General features: G+C 43.1%; 1 protein-coding gene across 3 annotated transcripts in view; it reads left to right on the top strand.

Annotated features, from left to right (window-relative positions):
- CTCF (CCCTC-binding factor) overlaps window positions 1–22,852 on the top strand; it is a 51,087-nt gene that overhangs the window by 5,877 nt on the left and 22,358 nt on the right. For 2 of the 3 annotated variants that reach the window (XM_058675190.1, XM_058675189.1), the window contains exons 3-4: window positions 2,202–2,344; window positions 21,927–22,716. In XM_058675190.1, the coding sequence (XP_058531173.1) occupies window positions 2,339–2,344; window positions 21,927–22,716 (796 nt within the window). In that variant the 5' untranslated portion in view covers window positions 2,202–2,338. The remainder of the gene's footprint in view (window positions 1–2,201; window positions 2,345–21,926; window positions 22,717–22,852) is intronic. The other variant, XM_004583952.4, reaches the window with a different exon arrangement.

The raw sequence follows: 22,852 nt of genomic DNA, 5'->3' as shown, positions 1-22,852 counted from the left end.
AAAGACTGTTGTTGAGGCTAATAAGCAGTTGTGTGAAGTAGGAAGCACGATTCTGAACATGCACATAGAAAAGACCCTAGGGAACCCTATAGGAACCCTTCAGCTGTATATTTTGACTGTTGGCAAATGGCCTGAGAAGTCTGTGGCCTGTGATAAAGTGTGATTTTGATGAACAGGTGGAATCCTTTTCTTGAGGAAGCTGGTATCCTGAATGAAAGTTGTCTTTTATTAATTTGAGATAGCCTAGTTGATGGCCCATGTGTGCATTAGAGTGTAACAGTTGTTACCAATTTACTTTTGCCTGCAATTTTTGCTATAAAATATAATGGTTATCATAGGGAACATGGAATAAGCTCCTCACACATGTTGGGGTCTCTTCGGGCTTTCATAAATAAGTAGAAATCTGGGTGTAAAAATGATCTCAGGCTATCAAAAAACTCATCTGTTATCCCCCCAAAAAGTGAAAATGATTTAATTGCATTTGTGTAGCAGCAAAAAGGAATAGAGGTGGAAATTACAAATGCTAAAATTAGATAACATTATTGGAATGGATTGTTAAGTGACTACTAAGTTACGCCTGCTGCAGATAGGAAAGAGGAAGATAATAGGAAAGATGTACTTTTCTTCAGACCTCTATTTTTCAAACAGGTAGCTTGGTCTCTTTCTTAATGGAAAGAACAAGGTCTGTATGGTTGTGTTCTACCAGAAATAACTTGTACCCTGCAAGTCCTTTGAGAAATGTTAACACATTTCTTAATAGAAAGCTCTTGGAAGGAGACTGGTGCTAGTGCTAACAATCCTATTCCCCAGATTCTTAAGGCTAGAATAGAGTTATAGGAGCATGCTGACCACTTTGAAGTAGTGTAGTACTTGAAGTATTCGTTATTTAGATTTCTGTTTGTCACTCTGTGCTGTCAGGGTACAAAATGATAGGATTATTGTATGTATGAGGCAGTAGGACAGGTAATGAGAACCCTGGTCTGCTGGTGCACTTCTCCAAATGCCTACAACAGATTGTAGCTCAAGACTGAGGCCAGAAGCCTGGAGCTACTCCAAGTCTTCCATGCAGGTGGCAGGAACTCTGCTACTCCAAGCTACCACCATTGCCTCCCAGGAACGCTGGGGTCAAGAGATGCAGCCAGTTATCAAACCCAGGTACTCTGCTCTGCCATGCAGGCATCTTAACCACTAAGCTAAATGGTCACCCTCTTTCCAGGGCATTTGAAGCTGTAAGATAAGCATAACCCATCTTGGAGTCTCAGTTATGCCAATTCAGAGGGCAGTGGGTTAAGCAATTTTACTGTGAGATAGTTTTAAATATCTTTGATTTAAACAAATAAACATTTTTGGGGGGGCAGAATGTAAAGTACATGAGAAGGTAACACAGATCTTGAGTAGAATGAAGTCTGAGTGCCTGGAGGAAGGCCCTGCTGTTTGTATGGGAGCCACAGTGGATGGAAACACTGAGAAGCAGAATGAGCTATAGAACAACTTGTTACTTTGTCCTGGTAGTACTCTGTGAAACACACAAATTATGTTATGGGGTCTACTTGTATACATAATTGCTCTGCGCCTGGTGTGTACAGGACAGGCTGGTAGGGAGCTTTAGATGACTGGAGTATTGTCAAGATCGTTTCACTGACAAAAGGACTATGATTTAAAAGAAAAGAGGAAGGAGTGAGCCCCCAATTGAAGTTAAGTAGTCATTGTCTTAAAAGAGCTGAATTGTGGAGTTGGTGTTAAACATACAGGGCTTGTGTTAAAGCCCTGCTTAGGATTTTCGTGTTCCAGAGCAGAATGCTAGGGTTTGAGTCCTGGCTCTAATTCTAGCTTCCTGGTAATGTGCACAGTGGGAGACTCCCTGCCAAACATTTAGGAAACCTGGATTTCAAGTTCTGGGGTGTGGCCTTGGCCTGACCCCAGTCTTAGCTGTTGTGGGCATTGGGGAGAGAACCAGCTGGTGGAAAATTTCACTATCTGCCTTCCAAATAAATGGAAACAGATTCTTTAAAAAATTCTTGTAATTGCTGAATTCTAAGCTAGGGCTTGTGACTCTTAAGATAATCCTTCAAAAGTAGCTATGTATACAACAATTCTTTGTGTTTTTTAGAAGTATGAGTACCAAATGTTATTACTAATAAGTTACTGTTAATGTAGGTGGAACGTTTTCTGTATTGATAGTACCTGTTCTTTGAATGCAGGTTTTATACTTCAATCTAATTGGTTCTAAATACACTGAAGTGTGACTTTCTCTGAAATGGTCTGAGCTGGATCAACCCAGTTGTGCCTGTGCTGTATCTGCAATATAAGGATACTTCAAACAGAAAGTTTGTGGAAAATGGGGGTAGGTGATTGGACCCTTGTTTACAATGCTGGTTGGGATAGCATATGTTGGAGGCTCTTGATTCATAATTCTGGCTCCATTTCTGATTCTAGCTTCATGTTAATGTGGATTCTGTGAAGCAGTAGGTGATAGCTCAAACACCTAAGTCCCTGCACCCACGTGTGAGACCTGGGTTGAGGCCTCAGCTCGTTTTTTTAAGATTTTATTTTATTTTTATTGGGAAGTCAGATATACAGAGAGGAAAGACATAGAGGAAGATCTTCCATCTGATGATTCACTCCCTAAGCAGCTGCAACAGCCGGAGCTGCGCTGATCTGAAGCCAGGAGCCTCTTCTGGGTTTCCCACGTGGGTGCAGGGTCCCAAGGTTTTGGGCTGTTCTCGACTGCTTTCCCAGGCCACAGGCAAAAAGCAGGGAGCTGGATGGGAAGTGGAGCTACCAGGATTAAAGCCGGCATCTTATAGATCCAAAAGCGTGCAAAATGAGGCCTCAGCGCTTAAGTCTGTGGCCTATTTGAGGAGGGAACCAGTGGATGGGAGCATTATTTGTCTTTGTTTTTTAAATCATTGTCTGAAAAGCAGAGCTACAGAGAGGAGAGATTCTCTGTATTTTGTTTCACTTCCCAAATGGCCACACTAGCAAGAGCTGGATTGGGTTGAACCAGGAGTCAGGAGATGCACGCACATCTCGCACATAGATAGCAGGAGCCCTTGCACTTGGAGCATCATCAGTTGCCTTTCCAATTCTATTAGCAATGAAGCAGCCAGGACTGTAACCTGTTCCCAGTATGGGTGGCACATGTCTCTGTCTCAATCTCCTTCCCACTACTTTCATTTGGGAAGTGAATCAGTGGATGGGCGTGTTGTCTCTTTCTCTTTCTCTCTCTCTCACACACACACATACACATATATTTGGGGAGTAAGCCAGCAAAGGAGATCTCTTTGTGTCTCAAGAATATTTATTTTGGTAAAAATTCTTGAGATTTATGGATAATTTTTGGAAAGGTAGAATTGCACACAGACACACCTACTATCCACTGGTTCACTTCCCAAATGGCTGCAACAGCCATAGCTGAGCTGATCTAAAGCCAGGATCATGGAGCTTCTTCCAGGTCTTTTACGTGGGTACAGAGACCCAAGGATTTGAGCTGTATTCTGCTACTTCCCCAGGGCATAAGCAGGGAGTCAGATTGGAAGTGGAACAGCTGGGGCTAAAACTGGCACCACATGGGATGTTGACATTTGCAGATGGAGAATTATCCTGTTGAGCCACTCTGCCAGCCCCAACTCTATTTTTAAAATCTTATCTTTATTTATTTGAAAAACAGAGTTGCAGAGAGGGAGAAATGGAGAAAAAGATGCTTATCCACTGGTGTATTCCCTGAATGGCCACAGTGGCCAAGGCTGGGCCAGACAAAGCCAGGAATCTGGAACTCCATTCTGGTGTACCTTGTGGATGCAGAGGCACAAGGACTAGGGCAGACCTCTGTGGCTTTCCCAGGCCATTAGTAGGGAACTGGATTGGAATTGGAGCAGCTGGGACTCAAACTGGTGCCCATATGGGATTGTCAGCACTGCAGGTGGCCACTTCTGTGCCACAGTACTAGCCCCTATAGGACTATAATAGAAGATACCCTAATTCTCTCTTTTTCTTTTCTTCTCTTTTCTCTTATTTACTTAATATTACAGTTCCATAGCCTCTCAGATTTCCCCTCCCCCTTTCCTAAGTCTCCTCCCCCCAACTGGTTTCCCCTATATCATTACAGTTGCATAATCCTTCAGAAACACTCATAAGTCCATCATTCTGCTACTTAGTGTATCCTGACATTGCAGGTATGGACAATGGATAGCACAGTTATTTTTGGTATTCTTGGGTTTCTGTTTCACTTGTATCCATTTTGGGGGAAAAAAAAGCTTATTAGAAAGGCAAGTTAGAAAAAGCTCCATGTTGTATCTGCTGGCTCACTCCCCATGTGACTGTAATGGTCAGATCTGGGCTGAAGCCGAAGCTGGGAGCCTAGTCCTCTGTACAGGCTTCTTTTGGTACCATCTGCTGCTGCTTTCCCAGGCACGTTAGCCTAGAACTGGATCAGTAGCCGAGCAGCAGGGACTTATGGGTGCAGCTGGCACTTTTAGGGGATGCTGGTGTCATAGGAGGCAGCTTAACTCTCTGGGCCAACATGTTGATGTCTTGATTTGTATCTTGTAAATTTTCTATTCCCAGTTTGAATTTTGCAAATGTAGGTTGACTATAAAAGAGTAGTGATTCTTTGTTTTCTTTTCAAAAAAATTTATATTTTCTTTTTTTTCCCTTGCAGACAAGATTTTTGCTCCTTCCCTTTTGTTCTTGTGCTTTTGGGGTTTGTAAATGTGTTCTGCCCTCCTCCAGTATCTTGGTTAATTTATTTCTGTCTGCCTTTCAGTATTTGTATCCATTTGATTATGAAGTAACCAATTTGACTATTTGTTAAAACAATCTTAGTCCAAAGTAGCATTTTGTTTCTTTCGTTTAAACTTCCACATTTACTGTGTAGGATGCATGTCTATCTTTTTTGCTGTTTTTTAACTATTTGTTCTGAATAATGCTTTAGCTGTTACCTGTACTCCACTATTCTATTTACTCACTCAAGGTATCTTTGTCCCTCGTTCCCCCGTTTTTGGTAACTTTTTTGGTTTTGTCAAAGATACTGTGTATTGTTACCATTATGCTGTTTGGTACAGGTATGCATTGCTTAAGCTATTGTTAGCCTCTGATTTAGTGTTAATTTTATAGGCTGTCCCCTTTACTATGTAAAAGTGGTCTTGGTTCTACTGAATGGTTTTTATATAAAGACTCACTTATTTGAAAGTTACAAATAAGGAGAGACTGAAAGAGATTTTCCATCCATTGGTTTATTCCCCAGATGGCCTCAACATTCAGGGCTGGACAAGGCTAAGGCCCAAGGACCTAGGCCAGGAGACCCAGGCACTGCTAGATTTTCTGCCTACCTGGAGGCTTTTTGAAGTACCGGGTCCAGCACTCCAAGTCTGCTGAATCAGAATCTCTGGATCCTACTCTTTGTAGAGCTCACCAGGTGATTCTGATACATAACTAGATTTGGGAAATACCAGTAAGGTGGTGGCTGCTACAAGCCTGGGGGAGAATCTTGAGTGTCAAGTGTTGAGATGGTTTCTTCCTCCTACCTATTCATTCCTCAGTCTTTCTCAGAAATCCTAAGTATTGAAGACTGGAACTGCTCTAAGTGCAAGGTGAGTCTGAACTGCTTCCATGATTGGGGCAAGGAGGTGTCTTGGTCCTTGTAGTAGCTACCTGTGGGAGAGCAGGGTGCAGTGAGGCAGTGAGTGCTCTGCCAGGATGTGTGCCGTTCAGGCTTGGGAGAGTGGAGAGAAGACACGGGCTTGTGAGCCTGTCTGATTGATTCCATGGCACCAGTGTTGACTCCCAGATGAGCATTGTCTTTTGCTTCTCATTGAAATGCATTTCCCTTGTTTTGTTTTCCATTTTGAATGTTTGATAAGTGAAATAAACAGGCTACCTGTAAGGAAGGGCTGGAGCACAGCCTTGGAAACTAGACCACAACAATAAATGTGAGATGGTTTTAGTACCATTCTACTTTACATGGATTCTCTTCTGTGCACAATTTGTCTTTAATTTTACCAGTGTCTTAAGTTTTCTTCATGTATTATTCTCTCATAATTTGCCTGCCAGTGTCCATCTCATCTTTTAAGATCCAACATAGTTTCTTTCCTTGAAACCCTTCTTCAATCATGGAAGTCTGGTGACCCCTGTTACAGCACATCACACTTTCCTAGCTACTGTTTGCTGTTCTGTCCATCTTTGCTCTCAGATCTGAGCCTTGGGCAGGAAATAAAGCTTTCCTGAGAGAGGGGGTGCTCTGCCACTGTCGACAGGAAGATGCCTCTTATATATTCATACTTTTTTGTTCTCTCACAGTCCACTGTGCTCATTCGTGTACAGCATCCTAATATCCTATTACGCCCATTAACTTGAAAGAAAGCGGTTAGAACTTTTTTTTTTTAAGAAAGTAAGCTATTTCTACGGTCAGCATGAGACACCTTTTAATGAAAGAATTGCTAGCTTTGCACTTACATGGAATTCTTTCACCTACTTTTTTTTTTAAATTTTGTTTTCGATGATGTTTACATAGTTGATCCAAGTGGGAAGGGTTGAGGATGAGGGGATAGTGGGTGAAACATTGGTTACATATTTTCTTTTTCTTCTTATTGTATATGGGTGGGGGGGGTATGCAAGAGGAGAAACCATGTCCAGCCTGCCAACGGCTGTATTACCTGGGGGATGGGGAGCTGCCGCCCAGTTTCATCCCAGAGTCCCCACTGTAGAGCATTTTCTGAGGGTTTGGCTTATGTGGTTTCCATAGTTCAGATATGCTGCTGATATTGCTGCTCCAAGAATGAGGAAATCCTTCCAAGGTCGATTGGCTGTCATAGTCTACCTCCGAGCCTCCATTGGTCCAGAAATTTGCAGTCAAGCTTCATTGGGGTAGTTGATCAGTTTGTTCTGCCCTCCATCTTCAGTAAACGAATGGGTGCTGTGGCCCAACCCAGCCCTCCCCAACACACACTAAGCCCTCACGTACCACAGTGGGAGCTACAGCCCAGTCCGAGCGACTCCCAGTAACCCCCACTGGACCAGCGCCCCACCCAGCTCTGGTTACTGTGCCTGCCAGCATGTACAGTGCACTAGTATGGTCTGCCCCACATCCCACTGAGATCTCTTATACATCATTGGGCATTTCACACATTTTTGTAGTAGTTTCGTTGTTGCCATTACCAGCATTTTATTAGTATGTATTTCCTAATTTCAAAGCTGCTTTAACAGTATTTGTTTCAAGTAGTCTTTAGACAACTGTAGCTTTCTGGACTCTTTAGTATTAATGAATGGGTAATGGAATTGTTAACAAAATACTTGTTGCATCTGGAGCTAGAAACCTGATGTTCCAATATGGGTTGGGTTGGGTTGGGTTACAATCATCCCAGGCAGTGACCCAGCTGCTTTACTGCAGTACCTGCCCCCATCTTGTCCATTTTGAAAATGGACAATAGTATACTCATTATTGTACACTGCATGCTCTTTTTTTTTTAACCTTGAAAGAGGTAATCCTATTTGCCTTTGTAACTCCTGACCCCACTTGCTTTAAAAAAAAAAAAAAAAAGTCCTGGTTGATTTATTTCAAGTTAATTTCAAAGAAGAGAAAAATTAGAGCTGTACCAGTGACTAAGAATGTATCACATTAGGTGCATTCGCCTTTTGTTCCTGAAAACCAAGATAGTCACTGATATTTTTCTACTTAGTCCTTTACTGTGATATGTGTGCTTTTAGGAAGAGCAGAAAAATGTGGTTATTCTGTTTGTGTATATGTGTATGTTTTAATTTATTTGATTTTTTTTTTTAAATATGGAATTAGAGAGAGGTCTTTTATCTACTGGTTCACTCACCAAAGAGCGATAATATCCAGGGCAGGGCCAGGCTGAAGCCAGAAGGCAGGAATTTTTCTGGGTCTCAGGGGCGTGCAAAGGCCCAAGCAGTTGGGCCATTCTCCATTTATTTCTCAGGCAGATTACCAGAAAGCTGGATTGGAAGTGGAACAGCCAGGACGAAGTACCACCCATATCAATGGCATAATATGCTGTGCCACGGTTTTGGACCCTCTGCTCTTTTTTTTTTTTTTTTTAAGATTTATTTTTATGTGAAAGGCAGATTTACAAAGAGAAGGAGAGTCACATCTTCCATCCACTGATTCACTGCCCAAATGGATGCAATGACTGGAGATAAGCAAATCCAAAGCCAGGAGCAGGCCACAAGCAGGGAGCTGAACGGAAACCAGAGTAGCTGGAACACAAACTGGCGCCAATATGGGATCCTGGCACATGCAAGGTGAGGACTTTAGCCTCTGGGCTACGGTGCTGGACCCTCTGTTTATTCTTTTTATTGGAAAGTCAGATTTACAAAGAGGAGCAAAGACAGAGAGGAAGATCTTCCATCTGATGATTCATTCCCCAAGTGACCACAACGGCCGATGCTGTGCCATTCTGAAGCTAGGAGCCAGGAACTTCTTGCAAGTCTCCCACATGGGTGCAGAGTCCCAAGGCTTTGGGCCATCCTCGGCTGCTTTCCCAGGCCACAAGCAGGGCGCTGGATGGGAAGTGGAGCTGCCAGGATTAGAACCGGATCCCATATGGGTTCCCAAAGCGTTCAAGGCAAGGACTTTAGCTGCTAGGCCAACGTGCCGGACATCCCTGTTTTCTTAAACCTGCTTTTAGAGCTGATATTGTTGTGCTGCAGCTGCCCTCTGTGATGCTGGCATCCCATGTGAGCACCAGTGAGAGTTCCGGCTGCCCTCTTCTGATCCAGTTCTCTGATGATGCATTTGAGAGAGCAGTGGAGATGGTCCAAATACTTGGGCCCCTGCCATCTGCAAGAGAGACTCAAGTGAAGTTCTAGGTTCTTGGCTTTGGCCTGGCCCAGCCCTGACAATTACAGTAATTTGAGAGTGAACCAACAGATTAAAGATCTCTCCTCCTTCCCTTTTTTTCCCTCTCCCTCTGCATCTACCTTTTGAATAAAAATAGAACCCTAGCTTTTGTCCTAGAAAAGTGAATGAATAGTATTCATTTTAGCTAGTGTCCTACATCTAGTAAAAATCAGTTTTTCCTTTTTTTCTCTCAGGAGAAATTGATTACTCATATATTCTAGGTGGGTTTTGCTTTTTGTTGAAAGAGTGACAGAGGAAGAGGCAGAGCTAGAACACTGATTGACTTCGTAATTCTGTCAACAGGCAGGCAAAGCCAGGACCCAGGACCTCCGTGTAGGTATCTTGTGGCTGTCAGGGCTCAAGTGCTTGTGTGCTGTTTTCACCTACTTTCTCAGTTGCATCAGCATGAAGCTGGATCAGAAGCACAGAACAAGGACTCAAATTGGCACTGTTGTTGTTTTTTTTAATTCTTTTTTTTTTTAAAGATTTATTTATTTTATTACAAAGTCAGATATACAGAGAGGAGGAGAGACAGAGAGGAAGATCTTCCGTCCGATGATTCACTCCCCAAGTGAGCCGCAACAGGCCGGTGCGCGCCAATCCAAAGCCAGGAACCAGGAACCTCCTCCGGGTGTCCCACGTGGGTGCAGGGTCCCAATGCATTGGGCCATCCTCGACTGCTTTCCCAGGCCACAAGCAGGAAGCTGGATGGGAAGTGGAGCTGCCGGGATTAGAACCGGCGCCCATATGGGATCCTGGGGCGTTCAAGGCGAGGACTTCAGCCGCTAGGCCACGCCGCCGGGCCCTCAAATTGGCACTGTTGTATGGGATTTTGGTGTTGGAGTGGCAATTTAATACCCTGTGCCACTAAACCCATCCCTGATGATTATTTTTAAGGATTTGCTTATTTATTTTAAAGGCAGCGAGCTTTTTTATCTATTGATTCACTCCCCAAGTAGCTACAGTGGCTGGCTGAAGCCAGAATCCTGAAACTCCATCCTGGCTCCCACATGGTGTCAGGGACCGAAGCACTTGGGCCAGCTTCCACTGCCTTCTCAAGAATATTATAAAAGGGAGCTGGATCACAAGTGGAGCAATGGAAATTTGAACCAGCACTCTAATATAGGCTGCTTGGGTTGTAGATGGCAACCTAGCAACCATTGCACTACAATGCTCTCCTCTGATTATTTTTAATTCCTTTTTTTTTTTCCTCCTGTGATAAGTTATCAGTCTGCATTCAGAATATTAGATGAAGGGCACTGGCACGGTAGCCTAGTGATTAAAGTCCTCACTTTGCATGTGCCGGGATTTCAGATGGACACTGGTTCTTGTCCCTGATGTTCTGCTTCTCACCCAGCTCCCTGCTTGTGGCCTGGGAGGGCAGTCGAGGACAGCACAAAGCCTTGGGACCCTGCACCCGCGTGATAAACCTGGAGGAGGCTCCTGGCTTCAAAAATTGGCTCAGCTCTGGCTGTTGCGTCTACTTGGAGAGTGAACTAGCGGATGGACAATTTTTCTCTTTGTCTCCTCTCTCTGTATTTGCCTTTCCAATACAAATAAACAAGACTTAAAAAAAAATATTGGATGATGCTTTTTGGTTAACCTTTTTCTTTTTTTCTTTTTTTTTTTTTAAGATTTATTTATTTTTATTGGAAAGAGATTGGCAGAAGAAAAGACAAAGAATTTCCATCCCATTGTTCAGTAGCTAAAGCAAATTTCCCCCGTCTTCCATCCACTGATTCACTCCCTGAAGCTGAGCTGATCAGGAGCCAGAAGGCCCCTTGGGGTCTTCCATGTGAGTTCAGGGTCCCAAAGCTTTGAATGATCTTCCACTGCTTTCCCAGCCCATAGCAGGGAGCTGAATGAGAAGTGGAGCAACCAGCATAGGAACCAGTGCCTGTAGGGAGATATTGATGCTTGAAGGCTGGAGATTAGCCAATTGAGCTATTTCACTGGTTCCTCTTTGTCTTCGAATGGTGTCTAATGGTTAATGTTAATTAGGACAGTTGTTAGGTGACCTTCATGATAGGGTGTTTTGGAATTACTATCCTTTCTGAAAGCATAGGTAGGCTTGTGGCGCTTCTATTTCTTGCCAAGATAAATGTAGACAGTTTCATCTCCAGGAAATAAGTTGGCTTTTAGCAATCAGTTTTCCCTTATAGAGGACAACAGTATGTGAAATGAAATATGTTGTGGCTTTATTTATAAACCAAATCGTGGGAAATTGTCTATCTCTACTGTATTATTCTTAGGAACATGTTGACTACTACGTGTGTATTTTATAGTAACCAGTTTCCCTAAATTAATAAACTCAGCAGTTTTGAGTGTAAAAGGTTATTTTGGTTGTTTTCCCTTGAATTGTCTGAGATATATACTATATAGCCATATAATTTTAACATCTTGAAAAATTAGCATGTTCTTCTATATTTATATGGCGGAGTGTTTTTAGATTCTTAGCACTATGTTTTAATTATTAATCTATTTAATTTAAAATATGTACTCACTTGAAAGAGACAGATCTTGGCATCCACTGGTTCACTTCCTGAAAGCCAGAGCTGGGAATGTGCCAGGCAAAAGCCAGGAACTCAATCCAGACCACATGGATGCTTGAGCCATCATCACTTTCTGACCTCCACTGTGCCAATTGTCTGCCCTCGTTTTTAATTTTTATTTATTTGAAAGACAGAGGCAGATGGATAGATCTTCCATCAATTGGTTTACTCCACAGACTCCTGCCACAGCCTGTGCTTAGCCAGGTTGAAGCTGGGAGCCCAGAACTTAGGCTCCTCTGTTAGTAGCAGAGACCCAAGACCTTGAGTCATTACTTGCTGACTTCCAGAGTACATTATCAGGAAACTGGAATTGGAAGCAGAGTTGGGATTTGAAGCCAGGCACTCTGAGGATTGCAGGTATCCCAAGTGGTGTCTTAACCATTGTAGCAGTTGCCGCTAATGGTTTTTAAGGCCAGCCTGTAATTAGGTTGTTAGGGTCCTTTTTTTTGTTTCTTTAAAAAGCAATACAAAAAAAATTCATACAGTTGAATTTTCACTTCATATATATAAATGTGCTTTATTTTTCAATGTTCCCATCCCAATTTTGCCTTATGCAGGAATCATTTATGTCTATTTCACATTAAAATGACTGACATTGATATTAGAGTATCATCTGCTTAGATGACAACGTTTTGTATTTATTGCTATGGAGACTATGGAAGTACCAGGTATAGTTCCTGCCCTTAAAAGGCTAATAATCAGAGTCATCCTACTGGCATCCCATGTGGTGGTTAAGCATGTACCTGTTGCTTGGTTCCCAGTCCAGATTCTAGGAAACCGAGGATGCCTGGGAAAGGCAATGCCTGGGAAAAGAAGTGGGTCCCTGCCACCCACATGGGAAACTCAGATAAATCTGGGTTTGGTCGGGCCCAGCATTGGCCATTGCAGCCATCTGGGGAGCAAAACAGCAGATGGGAGGTTTCTGTCTATCCCTCCCTCCCCTCTCTGTAACTTCATTTCAAAATAAATAAAGCTATAGCAGAGGTGGCTATTTAGGTTCTTGGGTTAAGACACTGGTTGATGGTGCCTGTGTCCTGTATGTGGGTTTCATACCCTGTTCTAGCTCCTGGCTCCAGCTTCTTGCTACTGCAGATCTAGAAAGGCAATAGTGATAGCTCAGATAACGGGATTCCTGCCACTCACATGGACTGGCCATGTCTTAGCTGATATGGGCAGAAGCAGAATGAATGGCTCATAGGAAATTCATGTTTTCATTCCTGCTCCTGTCTTCTTTCCTCCCCTCCTCCTTCCTTACCCCTTTCTTTTTTTGTCTCTGCTTCTAAAATTAATAACCAAAAGTGACAGTTTTAGAAAACCTGTTACCGGGCTCGGCAGCGTGGCCTAGTGGCTAGGGTCCTCACCTTGATCCCATATGGCTGCTGGTTCTAATCCCGGCAGCTCCACTTCCTCTCTGTCTCTCCTCCTCTCAGTACATCTGACTTTGTAATAAAAATAAAATAAATCTTTAAAAAAAAAAAAAAAAACCTGTTACCCACTGAACCACAGAACTTTAAAAATTTATTTACCTGACATGCAAAGTGACATTACCATCTGCTGATTCCCTCCCCAAATGGTCACAACACTCAGGTCTGGGCCAGACAAAAGCCAGGAACTCTATCCTGGTCTCCCATGTGAGTGACAGGTGTGCAATATTTGGGCTGTTACCTGCTGCCTTTCCAAGCACATTAAGCAGGGAGCTGGAGAGGAAACAAAACAACTAGGATTCCAGCCATCACTCTGCTGTGCAGTGTTAACACGTAAGCAATGACTTAGCTTGCTAGGCCGCAAACCAGCTTCTCAGACAATTAAAAATTTATGGGTTCATCGCTATGGCTCAACTGACAAGTGCCAGGATCCCATATGAGTGCCAGTTCATGTCCTGGCTGCTCCACTTCTCATCCAGTTCCCTGCTTATGGCCTGTGAAAGTAGTCAAGGATGGCCCATAGCCTTGGGACCTCGCACTCATATGAGACCCAGAAAAAGGTCCTGGCTCCTGGTTTCAGGTCTACTAAAATCCAGCCATTGTGTGGCCACTTGGGGAGTGAACCAGCAGACAGATTTTTCTTAGCTTTGCTCTGTATACATCTTTCTTTCCAGTAAAAATAAATAAGTGTTAAAAAAAAAAAAGAGAGAAGGAAAAACGAATCTTTGGTTCACTACCCATATGTCCACAGTGGCCAGAGCTGGGCCAGTCTGAAATGGGATCCAGGAGATTCTTCCAGTCTCGGTCTCCCATGTGGGTACAGGGGTTCAAGGATTTGGCATCTCTGCTTCTCCAAGCCTTCAACGGGAAGCTGGATCAAAAGTGGAGCAGCCAGGACATGAATTGACTGCATAGGTGTAGGATTATAACAAGCTACACCATCACACTGGTAATCCAAACACAGAATTTTAAATAAACGCTGTAATCTATTTGGGAAAGAAAATATAAAAAGTTATTTTGTAGTTAGAACTTGAGATTGTTATGCATCTTGTGGTCAAGATGGTTTTGATATAAAAGATGGCTTGAACGTGGGGAAGGGGGCAGCAAGACTGTTGATTCTGGTGTGCAAGAGGTCTAACAGGAGGTATCCAGAGGTGAGGTTGGTTGGTGAAAGGAATGGAAACACACTGTACAGAGCTCTGAGAGTTAAGCCAGGGAGTTTGTACCTGATTCAGTAAGAATCAACTTTTTGAACCTTACTTAGGAAAATTTAGTCTGGCATCAGTATGCTGGGCAGTATGAGAAAGACCAGCATGGTCTGTTCTGTAAAAGCTCTAGAGGTCCATCCTTTTTTTTTTTTTTTTTTTTTTTTTAATTTGAAAGGCAGATACACCGAGAAGGAGAGACAGAGAGATCTATCTACTAGGTCACTCCCCAAGTGACTGTAATAGCCGGAGCTGAGCTGAGCCGACCTGAAGCTAGGAACCAGGGGTTTAAGTCTCCCATGTGGGTGCAGGGTCCCAAGGCTTTGGGCCATCCTTGACTACTTTCCCAAGTCACAAGCAAGGAGCTGGATGGCAAGTGGAGCAGCCAGGATACAAACCAGCACCCATATGTGATCCCGGTGCGTGCAAGGTAAGGATTTAGGCAGTAGGCTATCCCACTGGGCCATCCATCCTGTTTGTTTGTTTTTTTAAGATTTATTTTTTAAATTTTTATTGGAAAGTCAGATACAGAGAGAAGAGGAGAGACAGACAGGAAGATCTTCCATCCTATGATTCACTCCCCAAGCAGCCGCAACTGCCAGAGCTACACCAGTCTGAAGCCAGGAGCCAGGATCCTCTTCTGGGTCTCCCCCGTGGGTGCAGGGTCCCCTGGCTTTTGGCGGTCTTCCACTGCTTTCCCAGACCACAAGCAGGGAGATGGGTGGGAAGTGGGGCTGCCAGGATAAGCACCTGTGCCCATATGGGATCCCAGTGTGTACAAAGTGAGGATTTTAGCCACTGGGCTACTGCGCAAGGACCCCTCCATCCTGTTTTTAAAACTATTATTTGAGAGGCAAAAAGAGCAAATCGAGCATGTGCTTTCCCCCTAATTCACTCCAGATGTTAGCAACAGCGAGGCCTGGACCTTGCCAAAACCACGAAGTTGATATCAGTCTTCCATGTGGGTGACAGGAACTCAGTTCCTGGAGTTCTCATCCCTGCTGCCTCTTAGGAGCTGCAGCAGCAGGAGATTAGAGGCAGGCACCAGGATGAGGTGTCAGACACAGGCAGTCTGATTGACAGAGCTAGGTGTCAGGATCAGTGCCAGTCCCTAAAATAGTGATTTTGATGTCATGTAATACTTGCTTGTGTGTATGTTTCATTCGCCAGGTGTAACTTCAGTATGGTTGGATTTTTAGGTTGCTTATACAACTTAATTGTTACAAAGTTTGTGTTCCTGTATCTAGACATAATATCTGAAGTAGAATTACCAGTTCACAATTTTTTTTTTTAAGTTTTGTTCTGTTTTTTCAAAATGTTTTGTTTATTTGAAAGGCAAAGTTAGAGAGCCAGGGAGAGATAGAGAGAAGGATATTCCATCTGCCGATTTATTCCCTCTGATAGTTGAAATGGCTGGAGCTGTGCCTGGCCAAAACCAGAAACATCATCAAGGTCTCCCAGATGGACTAAGAACTTGAGTCACCTGCTGCCCTCCGAGGCTCATTAACATGGAGCTGGATCAAAAGTGAACACCCAGGACTCTAACTGGTGCTCATGTGGGATGCTGTCGTTGCAGGAGGTGGCTTAGCCTGTTGCACCACAGCTCTGGCTCCTGGTTTGTTTATTAATGTCTTTTAATCTCCTGTTACAGCATAATGGATTAAAGATAACTCAGGTTATTCAGGGAAGTTTTCTGACACCTTTTATGAAATAAATAATCCACTTTTCTTACTATTTTAAAGTGATATCTCTCTTATGGTAGAGTTTGACTCTAGGGTTCTCCCTCTGTTTAAACTGTGATAGTACCATAGTACTTACATTTGGGCCCAGCCCAGTAGCCTAGTGCCTAAGTCCTCACCTTGCATGCACTGGGATCCCAAATGGGTGCCGGTTCATGTACTGGCAGCTCCACTTTCCATCCAGCTCCCTTCTTGTGGCCTGGGAAAGCAGTTGAGAATGGCTCAAGGTCTTGGGACTCTACATCTGTGGGAAATCCAGAAGAAGCTCCGGGATCCTGGCTTTAGATCAGCACAGCATTGGCCGTTGTGGCTGCTTGGGGAGTGAACCATCGGATGGAAGATCTTCCTCTCTGTCTCTCCTCCTCTCTGTATATCCGCCTTTCCAATAAAAATAAATAAATCTAAAAAAAAAAAAAAAGGATATTTGAAAGCAAGAGGTGGCTAAAGAATGGGAGAAGGAGGATTGAAGTCGTTAGCAGAGGGTAAAGTAGGTAGGAGTACACCATCCCAAGGGAGTGGGAAACAAGGTCCTGCTTGTGGGGGTAGTTACTGATTCAGAGGAGACTCCTTTCTGGGGAAAATGAAATGAAGAAATATTCTTGGAAGGATGCATGTGATGAGATTCTTTTTTTTAAAGTGTTTTTAAAAAAGATTTACTTTATTTAAAAGCAGAATTAGAGAAAGAAAGCTTCAGTATGCTGGTTCACTCCCCAAACAGCTGCCAGGCTAGAGCCAGGAGGTTTTTCTGGACCTCCTGTGAGTGCAGGGGCCCAGGGTTTTGAGCCATCCTCCTCTGTTTTGCCAGACCATTAAGGAGCTGAATCAGAAGTAGAGCATCTGGAACATATAGAATGCCATAGGGATGCTAGCACCACAGGTGAGGATTAAGCAGATATGCCACCATGCTGGCCCCTGAGATTTTTCAGGAAGTATGAGAGGCTGGTGGCTTGCTTTGCTGTCTGATATTTCCCTGTAAAACTGGAAGCCAGCCTTTTGCAGTGATACTTTGTTGTGCTTGCCTGCACTGTTGAGCAGCTAGTAAGAAGCCTTGGGCTGCATGATACAGGTTTTTTTGGGTTGTTGAGAATAGGAGACTAAGGAAAGTAGTTAATGACAGAACAAATCAATCTGGCGAGCAACCTAGGACTTTTTCCCATTAGTTTTGTTTTTGTTCATGCAAATGGTAGGGTGTACAGATCCTGTCCCAAAGTGTAGGTTGCGTCAATCCTCATTTTTGCCCTTAATATTTGCATTTATCTTCCAGTTGGGAAGTTAGATCACTTTGAGAAAAGTTTAAGTGTGAAATTGTGTGGTTATTTTTATCAGCAAACACATTCAGAGCAAGTTAAAGGCCAAAGAACATCAGAAAGCTTTGTTGTGCTTAGGATCAGCTGGATCTGAGAGATGCAGGTAGGACTTAAAATAGAGAGCAGAATGCTGAGATGGTAGTAAGGACAGCTGTGTTCTCATGAAAGACAGCTTGACTAACGGGAGAAGTGGAAAACCAGCAAGACAGAAACTGAATGTTCTCTGTCACAGGCTTAGAAGCCGGAAAGGTTCTTGACTTTTTTTTTTAACTTGTTGCAAAAGCAAAGGTATACTTTGTTGAAGAAATCAAGCCATTAAGTGAATCTTAATTTCTTCTCTCAGAAAGCTTAAGTAGTTTTTTACAACCAGCTTGATGAGATACAGTCTTCATATTGCGCCATTTAAGACTATTCAAGCTGTAGCACAAACAACACACTGTTCATGTATCTTACTACTCTTGGTCCTGTGCTTTACACTGATTCTTATTGTTTCTGATAATTAATTCACAAATGTATTTATTTTACTGATTCAACCTTTGCCCTACCACACACACACACAATTTTTAAATGTCTTGATTTGTTTCAGTGTTCTATTCAAACTCCACATTAAGGAGATATCACCAACACAACCGTTTAATCATCCTTTTTCAAATCTGTATAATTTTACCTTGAACAGTGTGTCTATTCTGTGCTTTTAGTTAGTAAAATCTGAAATGCAGAACCAGGCCTTGCCTATCTCTGTGACCTTTGTACTTCCTTACAGTCCTCATTTAAGAAACCTTTTCTGACTGCCATCATGCATAATAGTATTAAGGACATAAACATGTCCAAACTCATCAAAACATATAACTTAGTATATGCAATTTTTGGCACAAAATTTTTAAAGATATTTGGTTATTTGAAAGAGTAACACAGGAAAAGGCAATGAGAAAGAGCTTTTTCATCTCACTCCCCACATGGCCTCAACTGCTGGGGCCAAGATTGGTCTGGCCCAAGCTAGGAGCTTTAGAACCCTGTCTGGGTCTCCCATGTAAGAAGTGGGACCACATATTTGGTTGGGTCCTCTTCTGCTGATTTTCCCAGGACATGAGGGAGCTAAATAGAAAGTGGAGCAACCAATCTTGAAAGTAACCCTCTACATGGGATGCTGGCTCCATTAATAAAAACACTTTCCAACAATACTATTAATAAAACATATTTTTTGGGAGTTATTTATGTTTACTGTAAAGTCAGATTTACAGAGCGAAAGATCTTCCATCTGCTGGTTCACTCTTCAAGTGGCCATAACAGCCAGGGCTGAACTGATCCCAAGCCAAGGGCTTCTTTTGTGTCTCCATGAGGTTGCAGGGTCCCAAGGTTTTGGACCGTCCTCAGTCAGCTGAATGGGAAATGGAGCTGAGATACCAACCAGCACCTGTGTGGGATCCCTGTGCATGTAAAGCGAGAACTTAAGCAGCTAGGCTACTGTGCTGGGCCCAATAAAGCATGTTTTAAAAGTAGAATTTAGTTTATGCATAGTAAGACTTGAGATAGACATTTGCACAGTGGTTTAGGTCTTTTGACAAAGATCTTTATCTACAGTACATGTTTTGAATATGTGTACATTGTTAAATGTCTAAATCATACTAATTACATACTCCTGCAGGTTTTTGTGGTTGTTAAATATGTTATTAACAAAGCTTGGTGATAACAGTGCCCACTTGAAATTAGCAAATGAAAAGTCGCTCTTGGAATCCAGTCAGTCAAAACCTTGAGAGGGGGCTTGGCGGCGTGGCCTAGTGGCTAAGGTCCTCGCCTTGATCCCATATGGCTGCTGGTTCTGATCCCGGCAGCTCCACTTCCTCTCTATCTCTCCTCCTCTCAGTATGTCTGACTTTGTAATAAAAATAAAATGAATATTTAAAAAAAAAAAAAAACCTCGAGAGGAATAAATGGTCATTACTGTGAAATTCGTCCATTAAACTGAAGATCTGTGTTCCAGCTTCCCCAGCAATAGAAGTTGTCCTAAGAGACAGACAGAGAACAACCTGGGCATACAAAGCTATAAACATTCACCTTTCCCTGGCTTTTCTGTCCCCATTGCATTATTGCTGTGCCTCATCTGTCCTGAAATACAAAACATCTTAGCATTTGCTTCTTCACCTACAGGCCCAAGCAGTGAACAGAGGAGGAGGAATATAAACACACAGGGTCTGTGTTCAAGGGCTACCTCTGTCCTTGGAGTCTGTCTATGGGAAGCCAGAGAGCAAGCAGGTTACTGGGGAGGCCAAGAGTCGGAGTGTGAGAGCAACAGATTCATGCAATCAAGAGACCACAGGGTTTTTTGTTTTTTTCTTATGGTGAAAACACTTAGAATCTGGGCCCAGCGTGGTAGTCTAATGGCTGAAGTCCTCACCTTACATGCACTGGGATCCCATATTGGCAACAGTTTGTGTCCCAGCAGCCCTACTTCCCGTCCAGCTCCCTTCCTGTGGCTTGGGAAAGCAGTTGAGCACAGCCCAAAGCCTTCACACCCTGCACCCGTGTGGGAAACCTGGAAGAGGCTCCAGGCTCCTGTCTTCTGATTGGCTTAGCTCCAGCCATTGCAGCCACTTGGGAAATGAATCAACGGATGCAAGATCTTCCTCTCTGTCTGTCCTCCTCTCTATATATCTGACTTTGCAATAAAAATAAGTAAATCTGGGCCCGGCGGCGTGGCCTAGCAGCTAAAGTCCTTGCCTTGAACATGCTGGGATCCCATATGGGCACCAGTTCTAATCCTGGCAGCTCCACTTCCTATCCAGCTTCCTGCTTGTGGTCTGGGAAAGCAGTCGAAGACAGCACAAAGCCTGGGGACCCTGCACCCATATGGGAGACTTGGAGGAAGTTCCTGGCTCCTAGTTTCAGGTCGGCATAGCACCGGCCGTTTGCACTCACTTGGGGAGTGAATCATCGGATGGAAGATCTTCCCCTCTGTCTCTCCTCCTCTCTGTATATCTGATTTTGCAATAAAAATAAAATAAAATAAATCTTTAAAAAAATAAGTAAATATTTAAAAAGAAGCAGTTAGAATCTACAGTCATGTGCTGTACCTGGTGCAGTAGGAATCTGTTGCTCAGGGTGCCTACATCCCATGTTAGTGTCAGTTGGAGCTCTTGTTGCTCTGCTTCAGACTGAGTTTCCTGCTAGTTAGTCCTGGGAGGCAGCAGAATGTGAGTCATCATGGTGCCAGTTTGAGTCCCATCTGCTCCACCTTCTGTCCAGCTCCCAGCTAATATACCTACAAGGGCAGCAGAAGATGAGCTAGCTAGTTGGACCTCTGCAACCCATACGGGAGGTCTGGATGATGTTTCTGGCTTCTGGTTTTAGTTTGGCTCAGCCCCTATCATTATAGCCATTTGGGGAGTGATTCAGAGGATGGAAGATATGTTTATCTTTCTCTCTGCCATTCTCTGTGTAACTCTGCCTTTCAAATAAATAAGTAAAATCTGTTCTCAGGGATGTTCAAGTATACATCATTAGCTGTTCTTCCCGTGTTATATACTGTTGAGCTTTTTAACTTTCCTACCTAGCTAAATTTTGTATTAGTCAGACTTTTCCATTATGAAATGTATAAACTTAAAGCAGTTTGTTTTTTAAATATTTTTTAAAATATTACTAAGTATTCAGGGTCGGACTTTGTGGTATCACAGACAGATGAAATGAAATCCCTACCTATGTGCAAGCATCTCATATGGAGACTGGTTTGAGTCTCATTTGTGATCCAGCTCCCTGCTCTTACACCTGAAGAAATAGCAAAACATAGGCTGAGTGCTTTAACACTTTGAAACTTGGATTCAGTCTGCTCTCCCCCTCTGCTACCGGGTGTCGTGGCCACTTAGGGAGTGAACCAGTGAATGGAAGATTTCTGTAACTCTACCATTCAAATAAATAAAATCATTTTTTAAAAGATCAAATATCCAGATATGAGATCTACAGTTGTCTCATCATATTCTCAAACCATTTATTGGTTTGAATCAATATCCAAAGAAGATTTGTAAATTGAGAATGAAAGATAAGTTTTCTAATTTACTCTGCAAATACCTGCAACAGCCCTGGCTGGGGCTGACACAGAGAGCCAAGAGCACAGTTCTGGTCTCCCACTTTGGTAGCAGGAACAGTGAGCTGAGCCATCATCACTGCCTGCTAGGTCCTGTTTTAGCAAGAATCTGGAGTCAAGAGCAGAGCTGGGGCCCTTTCGGTAGGAAAGGGCAGCATCTTAACCTCTGGGTCAGATGTTTCTGTCTTCATTCTTGATCAATTCTTTGTGGTAGAGCACTGAGCTGGGTATTATCTCTGATAGCTTCTGCCCAAAAGATATCAGTAGTACCTCCCAACCTAGTAGCAATAACCAAAATGTTTGCATACCTTAGTAGATATCTTGGCAAAGACACTCCAGGTTGAGAATCACTGACCTTTAGTCTCCATCTTTCCCATTTATCCACCACCCCCCTCCCCATTCAGGTTTATTTCCAGAAAAAAGTCAGTTAATCCTGCAATATTTTTGTCTTTTTAAACTTCATTGATGTCATTCCTTGTAATGTGTTATTTAACATCATCTTTCACCAATTTCCTGTTAATTGGTAGTTGGTACCAGAGGCTTGATTTGCTTTAGAATGGAGGGGGTTCAGGGAAGATGGTTTGCTTCCTAGGTGGTATGTTTTTGCTGCTATCAGGCAGGTTTGTACTGTCTATCGTGTCTATTTAATTTATTTATTTTTGATACTAACCATTGACACTAATTCACTAAGTCTTATTTCAAAATGTGTTTTCACTTACACAAATTTTACTTTAAGTAACAGTCTCTGTTCTCCTTTAATAAAGGAAAAGGAAATGGAAGGTGAGGCAGTCGAAGGCATTGTGGAAGAGTCTGAAACTTTCATTAAAGGAAAGGAGAGAAAGACTTACCAGAGACGCCGGGAAGGGGGCCAGGACGAAGATGCATGCCACCTACCCCAGAACCAGACTGATGGGGGTGAGGTGGTCCAGGATGTCAATAGCAGTGTGCAGATGGTAATGATGGAGCAGCTGGATCCTACCCTTCTTCAAATGAAGACTGAAGTAATGGAGGGTGCAGTGGCTCCAGAAGCAGAGGCTGCTGTGGACGATACCCAGATCATAACCTTGCAAGTTGTAAATATGGAGGAACAGCCCATAAACATAGGAGAACTTCAGCTTGTTCAAGTACCTGTTCCTGTAACTGTACCTGTTGCCACCACTTCAGTAGAAGAACTCCAGGGGGCTTATGAAAATGAAGTGTCTAAAGAGGGCCTTACAGAGAGTGAACCCATGATATGTCACACCTTACCTTTGCCTGAGGGGTTTCAGGTGGTGAAAGTGGGGGCCAATGGAGAGGTGGAGACACTAGAGCAAGGGGAACTTCCGCCTCAGGAAGATCCTAGCTGGCAAAAAGACCCAGACTATCAGCCACCAGCCAAAAAAACAAAGAAAACCAAAAAGAGCAAATTGCGTTACACAGAAGAGGGCAAAGATGTGGACGTGTCTGTCTACGACTTTGAGGAAGAACAGCAGGAGGGGCTGCTGTCAGAGGTTAATGCTGAGAAAGTGGTTGGTAATATGAAGCCTCCAAAGCCAACAAAAATTAAAAAGAAAGGTAAAATGAGTCTACCTGTACTATCTCATAAAACTTTTATGATAAAGCAAAAAATATAGTGTATGTACTGTTATTTTGTATTAAATGTATATAGTTTTTAATGTTAATGAGGTTACCTTTTTTTTAAACTTGGCTA

This window comes from Ochotona princeps, chromosome 16 (assembly GCF_030435755.1).
Source record: "Ochotona princeps isolate mOchPri1 chromosome 16, mOchPri1.hap1, whole genome shotgun sequence".
NCBI classification, from domain to species: Eukaryota; Metazoa; Chordata; class Mammalia; order Lagomorpha; family Ochotonidae; genus Ochotona; species Ochotona princeps.
This window is presented reverse-complemented; position numbering and strand designations above follow the sequence as displayed.